Source organism: Lonchura striata, chromosome 6, assembly GCF_050655825.1.
Source record: "Lonchura striata isolate lonStrDom1 chromosome 6, ASM5065582v1, whole genome shotgun sequence".
NCBI classification, from domain to species: Eukaryota; Metazoa; Chordata; class Aves; order Passeriformes; family Estrildidae; genus Lonchura; species Lonchura striata.
The window spans coordinates 12361021-12374102 of NC_140708.1; the positions used below are offsets into that span (position 1 = coordinate 12361021).

Genomic DNA, 13082 nt, shown 5'->3' on the forward strand with positions numbered 1-13082 from the left:
ATTAATATTTCAGTCTTTCTGAAAGAGCATGGACCAATTAACTCAACAATTATTTTCAACTAGTATGAAATAATAAAACTGAACAATAAAGTCAGTTGCCCTAAGGAATCACAAAAAACTGATATATGTTGGGATTGCAGTGAAAATAACAAGTGAAATGTAACAAAAATAACTTCCTAAAATCTACCATTTCTGCCAATTTCCTTTCTGTAATTTAAGGCCTTAAGGATGAAATTTGCTCTGTTACAGACATTGAGGTGAAGGCTATGCTTTACTCAAGTCCTGTTTTAAAAAATGGTTTTGGCTTTCCACAAAGAAGTTGTATTCTCCCACCATCATATATCACAAATCAGCTAGACAGAAATCAATATGCTGTCACTTCAGTCAGCATGAGAAAGTCTGCACCCAGTTCTTGGAACAATTCTGAGATTAATTCAGTGCCTACGGGGATTTTCATCTCCATGTATGTATATTGTACCAAGTTAGGAGGTGAGGAAAGACCACATATATGAATGTGTGACCACTGTGGAATGGGCCATGTTAGAAAATGACAGGGAATTCCATGGATTAAACAAGGTGCAATGGGGAATAGCTCATCTCCACAAAATGGAGTTTGTGTGTGGGGTTATTCTAACTATTCAGCAGCAAAACTTACAGATCCCTTCCTGGCTTGCTTGAGGGAGAGGAGTCTGCCCTGGCTACAGTTCATGCAGCTCCAGACTAGTGTTTAAAAACTCTTAAAAGCATATACTAAATTGTTTGAAAGAGGTTAAAGAATTTACACACTCAGCCAGTTATTCTGCCTTCCTGCTCATGTTTGCTGTTCTGCATGAGAAAGAAAGATAAATGCTTTCCTCACTTCTACCCTCTAGGACTTGTATATACCTGTGGGGAAGCTGCCTAAATCATGGGGATTTCCAGAGATCCACTGAGCTTTCTCCTTCTTTTGGTAGCAAAAAGCCGTTCTGAAGGCTCTGGCCGACTGTTGGCACAGCTGTGCAGAAGCAGCTGTGAGGAAGCTTTAGGGAAATTCTAGGTGGGGAAATATTAACTATTGGTTGGATTTTTAAAGCAAAATCCTTGAGGTCATGCCCTGCTGAATGACTGCTCCCTTTTTTTCCCTCTCCTTCTCTCTCCCTCTCTTTCTCTCCAGTTGGGCTTTCACTGTGTAAGGGCAGTGATGCAGATTCATGATGGTGATCTTTTTGCACAAGCTGAATGTTTCAGAAAGCCTTGCCTTTGTACTAGGAATGCTTCTATATATTTTCTCATGTTCCAAGACAATATTTAGCAAATGCCTAATCTGAATCTTGCTTGGTTATGGTTGATTTTGTTGATGAAGAACTACTGAATTTCTAGAATGTTTATATGTTTGCTCGTGAACTGCAGTCATAGGTGCTCCCAGTCCTGTGTGCCCTTTCATTTAAGCACATGTATATGGTTTTAAGAAGGTAAAACCCTCTCAGAAGAGCCAGAAGCTAGCTTTACCCGCTTTAGAAAAATTTATGTTCTCATCATGACATTGTCAAAAGGGTATGTGGAAATAAGTATTTTAATGGAACTTTGGTCTGTTTTTCAGTCGGGCCTAACTCCAATCCATGTTGCTGCCTTCATGGGACATGTAAATATTGTATCACAGCTAATGCATCATGGAGCATCCCCCAACACTACCAATGTGGTGAGTCACAGGTTTCCATTCAGCAAGGCAGGACTGGGAATGAATGGGTGATAATATCTGGGAGCAGTACTGGGATCAAGTGCCTAATTCTGCTGTCCACCACCCACCTCCATAGCACCTGTGGCTGGTGCTGGAGTCATGGCAAAGTGCAGCTTGCTGACTCCTACCTGGGAGATGCTTGGCAGGTTGAGGAAATTTCCAAAGGGGCTGACCCTAAGCAGGCTCTAATCTCTTCATTTTCTGAAGTAAAGAACAAAAACATACTGTAGCTTCTCAGATGTGATTTTTGAGATCTGGGCTGGACTGTTGAGCAGTCTTCTCCCGAGACCCTGGGGGTCTGCCATTTAAGGCAAATTCAACAGATTGCAGCAGACTGTGGGGACATATTGCCTGTGTCCATCCAGCCTCCTCTGCTGGCTGTGTGCTGCGTGCCCCAAGGCTCCCAGGGCACATGTTAAAACTGAACTCGCTCTTACATGGGTATTTGAAAGTTGGCAAGTGGAAGAGAAGCCAGAAGCATGTTGATCCTCTTCATCGGTTTGGCCTCCTTTTTACTTTTCATACACAGGTGCAGCCAGATGACAGTATTTTGTAGAAGTCCTCACCTGCTAATTCTGTTAAATTATGTAAAAATGCAGCACCTTTTGTTAATTAGCAGATGTTTGTACCTGAAGAAACCCTGATACCCAAAAACATAGAATCCATTTTCTCTCCCGAATTGTTCTGGTTTCCTTGGATTTGTCTTTCATTACGTCCATGAAGCCTTAGATGAATGTACTCAGTAATGGTATTTTTTCTTCTTGTTCAGCCACCTCAGTGCTTGATACCAAATGATAGTAGAGGCATAAGACATTACAGAAGGAAAGCCAAATATATGTCTGCCTGAATATACAAAATTTGAAATACATTTTTTACTAAATTCAGCTCTATTAAAAAGGATATAATTTTTTAACATTGCTAATAAAATGAAAATAATATAAAAATCGCACTGTCTCTTTTCAGCAAAAAATAGTAACAAAGGCACTACTGAGTTGGGAAACTGACCCTGCAATAAGTTGCTTTGCAGCACACAGTGTCAGGTCAAATACTGATTTAATGTTACATCCTACAGACAAGTGCAGCAGAGTTTTCTAGTGGCGATCATTCTGAGCTGGGTCGCCGGTATTGCTGTGTTTGTGAAGCACCTGGTGTTTGTTCTCCCTGCAGTGTGTTGTTAATTGTGTTGTGTTTTTGCTGCTGCATGCAGAGAGGAGAGACAGCGCTGCACATGGCAGCCAGAGCTGGCCAGACAGAGGTCGTCCGGTACCTGGTGCAGAACGGAGCCCAGGTGGAGGCAAAAGCCAAGGTGAGGAGATGGCCCAGGTGGAACAGACCTGGCTGATCTGTGCTGGACAAAGCAAGGACTCGCATTCATCTTGTGTGCGCCCTACAGGATGAAGCCAAGCCTCTGTGGTGCCCACTGATACTTTGTTATGTACCCACGAGTGATCTGTAAGAGACAAGGCAGAAGGTGTCAGGTTGATACCATCCTAATTTTTAATATAAATGATCATGTGTTTGAAGTTTTATTTTGAAGTGGGATTTAAGGAGGGAGAGGAGTTCCTCAAATCTGCTTTCATTTCAGCAGAACTGGAAACCCTCAGCTTCTGGTGTCCCCTGTCATGTCCCTAAAGCAACAGCCTATATGTACTCAAAAATAGACTTCAAAAGATCACCACCTAAAGGAAGGAGGCACAGTGAGGGGATGTAGCAGAGGGCTGGAAAGAAGGAGCAGATCCGATAGAAACAATTGCAGTTGAGGAAGGTAAGGGTGGAGGAAAAAGAAATGGTCAAGAGGCATGAAGAAGCATGCAAAGTTATGGAAATCAAAGAGTTTCAGGAAACAGGCAGGGCAAGGAGATAAATGGGTGCAATGACTAGCAGTCTTAATCAGTAAACTCAGGAAATATTTTTCCCCAGTTGGTCATAAAATGAATGTAACATAAAAAAAACTAAAATATTTTTCGTTGTGAAATTATCTGTGAATTGTGTCACAAGTAAGTTTGCTGTTAAGATTGTCTACTTATAAGGAACTCTGACTAAATATTTCTGGCTGGTACACTTTATATCTGCAAGGAGCCTGGCAATAGATGTGGTTGATATCTATAGCCTGACAATTCATGTGGTTTGTGTATCTCCAAAGACAGTCTTGAAAGTGAACAGCTCATGCTCAGAAGCAGTCATGCAAATATTTTCTGAGTAAATTCACAGAACGATTTAATTTGTGCAAACTGCCATTGCCTGTGTTCAGTTTGTTATCATAAATAACAACTAAATTCAAGCAGTAGGTTATACACCAGTGCTAACATCAGCTGTGAGAAATTTGTGGGGAACAGGCACAAACTGAAATAATTTAAGAACCACAAAGATGCTCCTCCAGTCAGAGAATTCCACTGCAGAGGAGCAGCATTTATATCCTGGCTTGCTCCCATCCTAAATCCAGAGGTGTAAAATCACTCTGGTAGGATGGGCATGGGCAGAAGTCTCCCTTGCAGAGAACAGCCCAGAACTGCAGGACAGTTCTCAAAAGGTAGGGAATTCAGCAGGGGGAAATGGGGAGAGAAAGATGCTTGGCCACACTGTTGTGATAGTGTGCTTAATCCAAAAACTGTACAACAGAGAAGGGGGAGGACAAAAATACAAAACCAAGATAATTAAGAGGTGAGCAATTATGTCTTAAATGCTCAGAACAAGGTCACAACACCCTAATATTTTCAGTGAAGGAAAAATAAATAAACCATGAGATTCATGTCAGGGAAATGCCATACTTAAAACTATTCAGATTATTGTCTTCTGAATGAGAAGTAGAAAATGACAATTACTTTCCACATCATGCTCTATCATCAGTTACACTTGTAGAAAATTTAACTGCAAAATACCAAACAATCATTCACCAGTTAAAAAAGCACAAAAATTATGATACTTTATGCAAGTTTCCAGGCAATAATTGATGGAGCTATTAAATGTTGCTGTGAAATATAAAAGAGATCAAGATGTGAGGAACAAAATTATGCACTAGCTTTGTTTTAAGAGAGGTCTCCAAAGCAAAGTGAGGCAAATCCAGATAAGGAAGAAAATGGATCAATTCATTAACTTTTATGGGTTATGTCACTGTCTGGAATATTTTTTGATGTGCTCACAAAGAGCAAGATATCTTTATAATATGACACAGACAAAGCCAGTGTGCAGCATTCACTCGCTAAGACCTCAGCAGCATTAATGCTCGTGTGCAGTTTTGAAAAGTGACAGAATGTGAGCAAATACCTCGTGTCCCAGTGTGAGGGGCAGTTCCTCACGCTGGCCTGTGCTGTTCCCTCTGTGTTTAGGATGACCAAACGCCGCTGCACATTTCTGCCCGCCTGGGGAAGGCAGACATCGTGCAGCAGCTGCTGCAGCAGGGAGCATCTCCCAACGCGGCCACCACGTCGGGCTACACGCCCCTGCACCTTTCTGCTCGGGAAGGGCACGAAGATGTAGCTGCTGTTCTTTTGGAGCACGGTGCATCGCTGTCTATCATCACCAAGGTGAGTGGCAGAATCGTAGGGCACACCTGTGGCTTGTGGATGGAATTCTGAAGGAGTCATACACGTGTACCTCAGGACCTGATGTTTAACACAGCCCAGAGACCAGACGTGCATTTTCTTGGAATGGAAGGAATGCAGGGCAGAAATTCCAGGCGGGTGTTGATAGGCTTGCCCTTGGGTCTTTGGTAGTGTGAAGAAAGGAACCGACTCTTCCCTTGTTAAAAGTAGATAGTGGTTATCCTTGCAAGGGAAGGGCCACCAGACCTCACAGGGCATTTGGGAATCTGCAGACTTGCTGCCTGTACTCAGGATTATCTAAGGGGGTGGATGGAAGCAGCTGCATCCTTGCAATTCAGAGACAAACCTTGTTTGCCCTGAGAAAGAGTGCCCACGGCTGCTATATTCCTGCTTTCTCTTACAGAAAGGATTCACTCCACTACATGTGGCTGCAAAGTATGGGAAAATTGAGGTAGCCAACCTCCTGCTTCAGAAGAATGCATCTCCTGATGCTTCTGGAAAGGTAGGACAGAAGAAACCACTGCCACTTGCACAGCAAACATCTCAAACCAGATAATAATTTACTAATGCCCTCCTACCTACTTACCATCACACTAGTATCCACAGCCTGGTTTCAGCTGAAATTGGTTTCATGTGGTATTCCAGTCCCTGCTGGGGCTGCCAAGAGCCAGCAAACTCTCAGCAAAGTGACTTTTATTGTCATTAATTGACAACAAAGTGATGTGCTCTGCAGTCACATAGGGGAATGGAGACAAGCCATTCCCCTGTGTTCCTGCCCAGACTATTGACAGTCCTTATCAGAGTATTTGGGTAGCTGGCTCTGCTTCCCCAAGTCTCATGGTGGGGGTGGGGGGAGACAAAGGCCAATAAAGACCTCAAGCTTTTTAAACCAGCCCAGCTTGGATTTTTACAGATCCAAGGGGCAGTTTACTTATCCACAGCAGTAAAAGGAAAACATTGCCGAGCGTGTGACTTCCTTACCCTGGGGGCAGCACAAATTTGTGCTTCTCTGTTCATCTTCCCTTGGAAAAGTGACTGGGGCTTTCACAGCTCATGAAAGATTTCCAAATTTGTTTTATTTTTTGATTCTAAAAGTTCCCAAAGACTCTGGATGCATGAATAACAAATGTGTTTTTTCACCTTATCTACTGGAATTTTCCAAACTCCTGAGTTTCCCCTGGAGAGAGTCTGTAACAGCACTTGTTTGTTCTGCATGTGTTTTTAGAGCGGTTTAACACCACTGCATGTAGCTGCACACTACGATAATCAAAAAGTGGCCCTCCTCCTCTTGGACCAGGGAGCTTCACCTCACGCCTCTGCCAAGGTACAAGTACTGGCCACTCTGGGGGAGCAATACCCAGGCTTTTTATGTCACTTTATTCCCTGTCTACCCCCGTTCTTCCTAGATTGTGTATGTTTGCAGTTACAGGAGGCTCAGTGACCTTGTTTGTTAATGTCTCACATCCACATAAAGCTGCTAGAATAATCCTGCAGGTGAATAAAATAGCAATAAAACCAAAAAGCAAATAAAGATGCAGAAATGCTTCAAATCACCAGTTTTAGTTTCAGAAAATACTGAGTTTTGTTTTCATTTGTCCAGCCTCTTCAGTAACTTCTCCAAGCTAGACAACTTTGTATCTATGCATTTTAAGATCTGTTCAGGGCAAGCTTGGTGTTGAAGCCCAGCTATGCAGGAGTACTTCTGTTTGTGCCACAGGATGACTTCTGAGGCCAAATAAGTTTCTCAGCGCAATACACGTAATTATTCATGTGCTTCACAATACTTCTACCCCAGCATAAATGGACTGGCAAGAAATAAAACTAGTCACAGCCCTGCTTTGATTGTAATTTACTGTAGGCAAGACAATGCCTAGTGTAATGTTTCAAAGGATATGAAAGAATAAATATGTAAATTTATGCTAGTAGTGCATAAAGCAAAGAGAATTTAGAGAAGCTTAAACTATTTCTTTTGTGTATCTGAGTTTTAAGTATGGGATGGATAAATACTATAATCAATCAGAGTATAATCTATATTTGAACAGGAACATTAGGTAAAGCAGGATGGAAACATGTGTAGGTTAAAGCAGGTTAAGTGTAGTGTAAATACCTCATGTGAAACAAGCCAGACAATTTCCTTAAATCACTGCCCAAGAAAAGGCCTGTGGAGAAAGGAGAGCTAATGGAAAAGCCAGCGTTGTAGTTAGATGGGCAGTGCTCCTCGATTGCCTTCCTCTCACACACGGCTGAGTGCAGCCATAGCCCTGGAGCCCTTCTGCATGGCTGCAGGAGAGGATGGAGCGTGCCACGCCCGGCGGGTCCAGGGTGTGCAGCGCAAGGAGCGGGAGCTAAATGAACAGGGCTCCCAGCAGCCACGCCGGTTCAAAACCGGCGCTGTCCGTAGCGGCAGTCTGGGGCGCAGCAGTGAGCCGTGATCTTTCACTGCTGCAGCACGGCGCTCTCAAACCCACGGGGGGAAGGAAGGGCCTTCTGAAGAGGATGAGAAGGCACTGACCCAGTTTTCACTGAAAGAAGCTGCCAGTGGGAGCTGTGCCTCCTGTAGGGGCAGGGATTGCAGCTGCCCCTGCCAAGGGCTTGGGAAGTCCAAACCAAGGTGGAAGCCCTCAAGACTGTGGTACAGCATTGCTCAAACCCACGTGTCAGGTCACCTTAGCTTCCCCATCTGTAACAGAGCACTTCTGCAGCTGCCACTTCAGCCCTCCAAGTGCCAGCTGTAAGTGTGCCTAAAAGAAAGCATTTGTTAGTGTTCTGCAGCAAGTGAGCCATGGCAGCAGTAAGCAGAGCATCAATACTAAATAAAATTAACCATAACATGTTTGTTGCTTCAGGCACCCACTGTGCACTCATCCAAAAGTTGATGTTGGTTAACAGCAGATGATTTTTTTGTACTTTTTGTAAATGTGGTCCAGTAAATAAATGTTATGTCATATCTCATCACTGGCTCCACAGTTAGTTTCATCAGTGGTTGCCTTTCCTGTGACACTACTGTCTTTAACACTGATCTTAAGAGTGGCTCATTAGCCCAGCCCAGCAAACTTGTCTTGAAGAGTGATAAGTGACAGGGTATGGGAAATGGGCATGTCAGAGTACAGTGCTGTGGAACAGTTATCCTGATGAACCATTCTTCTCTTTCATAGGTAAAAATTGTGCCTAATTTCATGTGCGGCTTATCCCTAATTTGAATTTGGCATCCACTTTACAGTGCTTTTTTTCCTCACCATGCCATCCCCAAAGCCTTAGTTTTCCTCTGTCCTTTCATCTTTAACCATTTTCCCTTTTTCCACTCCTTTCCCTGGCAACCAGAATAACCCAATACCCTTCTTTCTAAACTTCTCTGTTCCCTTCTCTGTCTATGCCTAGTGACAGAGTGCTGCCTTTATGAGGAGAAGATGCAGACTGGGACTGAGCTGAATTTCAGCTTTTATTTTTCAGCTCTCTTATTCCCTTCTCTTGGCAACCTGCTGCTGCCCATTCCACTGAAAGCAATATATGCCCATTTCTAAGGAAGAGGCTTGGAAACTGCATTTGTTATTTTATATAATGTAATATGAGCTCTCTTTTAAGGAGTTATGTTTTAGGAGATATGCAGGATTTAGCATGTACTATTAAGGATTTATTAGGTGCTCATGTGGCAGTGGTTGTTTTACATGGCAGTATCATGCAGGAAGTCTATGGGAGAGGATTATGTTTGTTTTTCCTGAAGCACTTTATCTTCAAAGTGAAAATGCAGTGGCCATGTGCTTCCTTTATTGATTGTAGCACTGTGTTTCCCGAGTGTCACTTTCAAATTCCTTAGTATCCAAGATCTGAACTGAATCTGAACTGAATTTTGAAGGTTACAGAACCTTTTCCACAGGAAACTAGCACTGTGCATCTCTTGCTGCCAGGCTCCTATTAAAGCTCTCTTGTAATAATTTGTGAGCCCCTATGTATTTATTCCTTGCTCATACCTGCATTGCTCTGCATCTCTTGTGACCTCCCTTCCTCTTTGGAGCATGGGTGCAAGGTAGAGCCCAGCCAGGTGAAAGCTTTGTGCCTTTAGGTAGATTTTATTGGGCTGGGGAATCTGAGATGCAAATGGTACTTATTATGCCATACAAAATGAGTTATGCAGGTTGAGTCTCATACCCCCTGACCTTGTCTCTTATTCAAGTACAAATGTGTGCACATTTGTCATTTACTTGAAAATGAGGGCTAATGCATTTCTGAAAGAAAGTTCTTGACTAAACAGTCATTGCAATCTGTACCAAAAACTGGTTGTACCTCCATCAGAGTTTTGGCATTTGTGTGCTAATCAGTTATTCTTTATGTCCATTTATCTATTTTCTATTGGTCTTTTTTTAGTTACGAAATTGTATCATGCATTTTTATTTTTAGGGGTTGGCTTCCTGGGTACACATATTGGAAGGAATAAAAAGATAAGGAATACATTATTCTAAAGTTCTATGTTTCAGTTTTCCCTTGATCTGAAAAAATCCTGCCTGTCAGTAAGATTTAGGGTAAATGCTGCAAGAAAGGCCATATTTCATGTGCATAATGCTTTCATTCACACTGGGAAATGGGTAAAAAAACCCAAACAATAACAGCTGTTCTGAGTTATGAACACACATCCTGCTCTTCTGTTTGTTCAAGATTTTATGTACATTTAAGGAAAAGAGCAAATGTCTATGAAACAAAACTCAAACTCCTATTTCTATAGACTGTCCTTTCCTGAAAAGGTATTTTTTTTCCCAAATTTGAAAATTTACTTCAGAATCTTCCTCTTTGTAGCATTACTTAAAAAAAAAAAAAAAAAAAAAAAAAGATTGCCTAAATATCAGATACATTGGTTCGTACAGCTCGTTAGCATTGTATTTGACGGTGTTTGACAGAAGTTTTAGAACTAATGGCATAATTATTCACAGAGCCAGGTAGGTACAGAAAAGTGCTTTATCACCTTGTTGAGTGAGCAGCTCACAAGGAGGTGCTTTCTGTTGGCAGAATGGTTACACACCCCTGCACATAGCTGCCAAGAAGAACCAGATGGACATTGCAACCACGCTGCTGGAATACGGCGCCGACGCCAACGCCGTCACCCGGCAGGGCATCGCCCCCGTGCACCTCGCCTCCCAGGACGGCCACGTGGACATGGTGTCACTGCTGCTCTCCAGAAATGCTAATGTCAACCTCAGCAACAAGGTGAGTGTCCCCCCTGCCTGGGGATGAGGCCCAGATGGAGAAATGGGATGAGGAGGGGAAGGCCCTGCGGTTAAATTTTGCCCCCTGGGATTCTGCACATGAGGTGTCTGAACACACATCATCAACTCTCCTAGCACACAGCAGCATGCCATGTCACACCGAGTGAACCTTTGTAGTACCCAAGGTTTGGTGCCAACACAAGCTGCAGTGGAATTTATTAATCCAGCATTGATTTATGCTAGTCTGCCAAAACATGGCCAGAGAGAAAATATCTTCTTCCCCACAGGGGCTACTGGGGCTGGCACCTGTCATTTATCAACCTCTAGGAATATGCCTGCCCATTTTTCAAGTGTGTAATTGTAACATTTCCTATTGTTTTTTTGGGTTTTTTTTTACATGTGACATTTTTAGCACTCTAATATTTTATGACAAAAAATATAACATGTACTAGTGCATAGTAACAAATATTGCCACCTCATGGTAACAGCTGACTTGTTCAGGGATGGTGACTTTTTAATGGGATAATAACAGCAACTTTTTCTGAGATTGTGTTCCTCAATATAAGTGATTTTTCCTCCCCAGGGTATGTTGCTTATCCCACAGTGACTTTTGGTGTCATTTCTCCTGATGGTAGGAAAGGAAAGTTGATGTATTTTAGTTTATGTGTGAATTCATAGGCTATTAAGTCTGCTCTACAGTAATGTTTCCAGTAGATGCACAGCCTTAATTCTTTAAATGCCCCACTAGACATTGTTATTTGACATTGTCAAGTGCAGTTTCAGAATGGATTTGTGTGGCTAGATTAGAGAAGCAGTAGGTGTTCTGCACAGGGCTGCTGTGTTTTCCTGCTTCTGTCTTTCCAATTTGATCATTTGTGGGTCCTCCTTCAGAAAGCTTCTCATGCAGATGTGGATTTTTTTTCCCCACAAGTCTCAGTCCTGTGTGGGTTATGCAGGGCAGGATAGACTTTGTATCTCCACAGGGAAATTTGCCACGTACATGTTCTGCATCCACTGGCTATCCCATTTTGCTGCTGAGGCTAATACAGGGAGCATGATTGAAGTGCTTGGCACATTGATTCAGTGCCACCAGAGGTTAATTACCTGCAGCATCCAGCAATCTGTTCAGTTGTAATCTGCAGTTTCTCACTGTGCTGATAACACCACCTTTGGGGAGTAATTCCCCTCCATCCTCTCAGGGATGCACATTTCCTCAGAGCACAGCACCTTTACATTTGAAGCCAGATGTTTAAAGCCTGCTGAATTCTGAGTTTTGCAGCTTTGCATGGGAGTAAAAAGAACATTTATTTCTTCAGGACCCACAGAATGGTTTGGAGCTACATACTCAGAGTCCCCATACTGAGCACTTACTTAATCTTTTTAGAAGGTTTGGCCATTAATATCCAGGTTCCATTAGGTAATTTATAGTTGGTTACTGTTACATATTTGTGTCTGGTGACCCACCTAAGCTGTGTTATCATCAGGATTGCATCTTGGAGTGAAATGCAGTGGGGAGATCTCAAAATAACTGGCCTTGGTAGGGAGTGCACCATGGATGTGGATTTTGGGTTCAAGGTTAGGAAACTTAGTGAGTGCTCCAGCCTGATGTGACAACTGCTACCACTTGCTCTTCTGTCCTTGGTGCTAAAGGCAGTAGGAACAGGAGAGAAAATTAACCATAATTTGCAAGGAAAGTATATTCTTTCTCATTCCTAACAACATCTCCTCAGCAGATTCTCTCTCTTTCCTCTTTTGTCTTCTACCCCTTTTATGTGGCAGAAAGTTGCATCGTTTTCTGAGGTTTTAAGGATATTTAGATCTTGAGGTTTAAATAAGAAAAATTGCTATCAGTACACATTTTCTGTCCAATCTGTATGCTCCCTGAGCAGAGAGAAATTAGCCTGATCTCAGAGAAATGCAGTTTTATTCTTTTGTGTTTGTGTTTGAAAATGGTCAAGTAGAGGAGTAAATGGTAAGGATAAAACTGAGTGATTGTAAAAAATCTTGCAGAAGTGTAAACAATGATTCAATATTGCTTTGAAAGTCTGACTCATTATAAGGAAGTAAATTAAGAGGTAAAAAATACAGTGTGACTTTTCCTTCAAGTGCTCTAATTTGCTATCCCACACGTAACGCTGCATGGAGAAATCTTCCTTGTCTTAAAGAAACATCATATTCCTGGCTTTTGAATTGTACTTTCCTGCTCAGCAGCAGTGTGATAACAAAGCACCTTACACAGTGAAAGTGGAATGTGTAACTTTAAATTCAGTCAGATATTTAGAGTCTTACTGATACCTGAATTTGCATTTTAGTAGTCGTGTGCCTCCTCTGGAGATTGTTATTTCTTGTTTCTGATTTACAGAGTGGACTGACGCCCCTACACCTGGCTGCCCAAGAGGACAGGGTCAATGTAGCAGAGGTTCTGGTTAACCAGGGAGCTGCTGTTGATGCACAGACGAAGGTATGAACACCACTGTCACACGAAACATTTCCTTCCAGGGAGCCACGAGCCTCTGGACAGGGCTAGGAATTGATTTCAGGGTCAAACTGAAATCACAGCAGGGAAATGTTCCTTGTAATAAATTATTGCAGAATATATTCTGAAAACTGAAGATATATGAGCTCGGG

The 13082-nt window shown here is 42.4% G+C and overlaps 1 protein-coding gene across 31 annotated transcripts in view; it reads left to right on the forward strand.

Annotated features, from left to right (window-relative positions):
- Positions 1-13082, forward strand: part of ANK3 (ankyrin 3) — a 336993-nt gene that overhangs the window by 233882 nt on the left and 90029 nt on the right. For 29 of the 31 annotated variants that reach the window (XM_085583164.1, XM_085583159.1, XM_085583165.1 and 26 more), the window contains 7 exons: positions 1580-1678; positions 2925-3023; positions 5044-5241; positions 5663-5761; positions 6485-6583; positions 10258-10455; positions 12817-12915. In XM_085583164.1, the coding sequence (XP_085439290.1) occupies positions 1580-1678; positions 2925-3023; positions 5044-5241; positions 5663-5761; positions 6485-6583; positions 10258-10455; positions 12817-12915 (891 nt within the window). The remainder of the gene's footprint in view (positions 1-1579; positions 1679-2924; positions 3024-5043; positions 5242-5662; positions 5762-6484; positions 6584-10257; positions 10456-12816; positions 12916-13082) is intronic. The other 2 variants (XM_085583173.1, XM_085583175.1) reach the window with 1 other exon arrangement.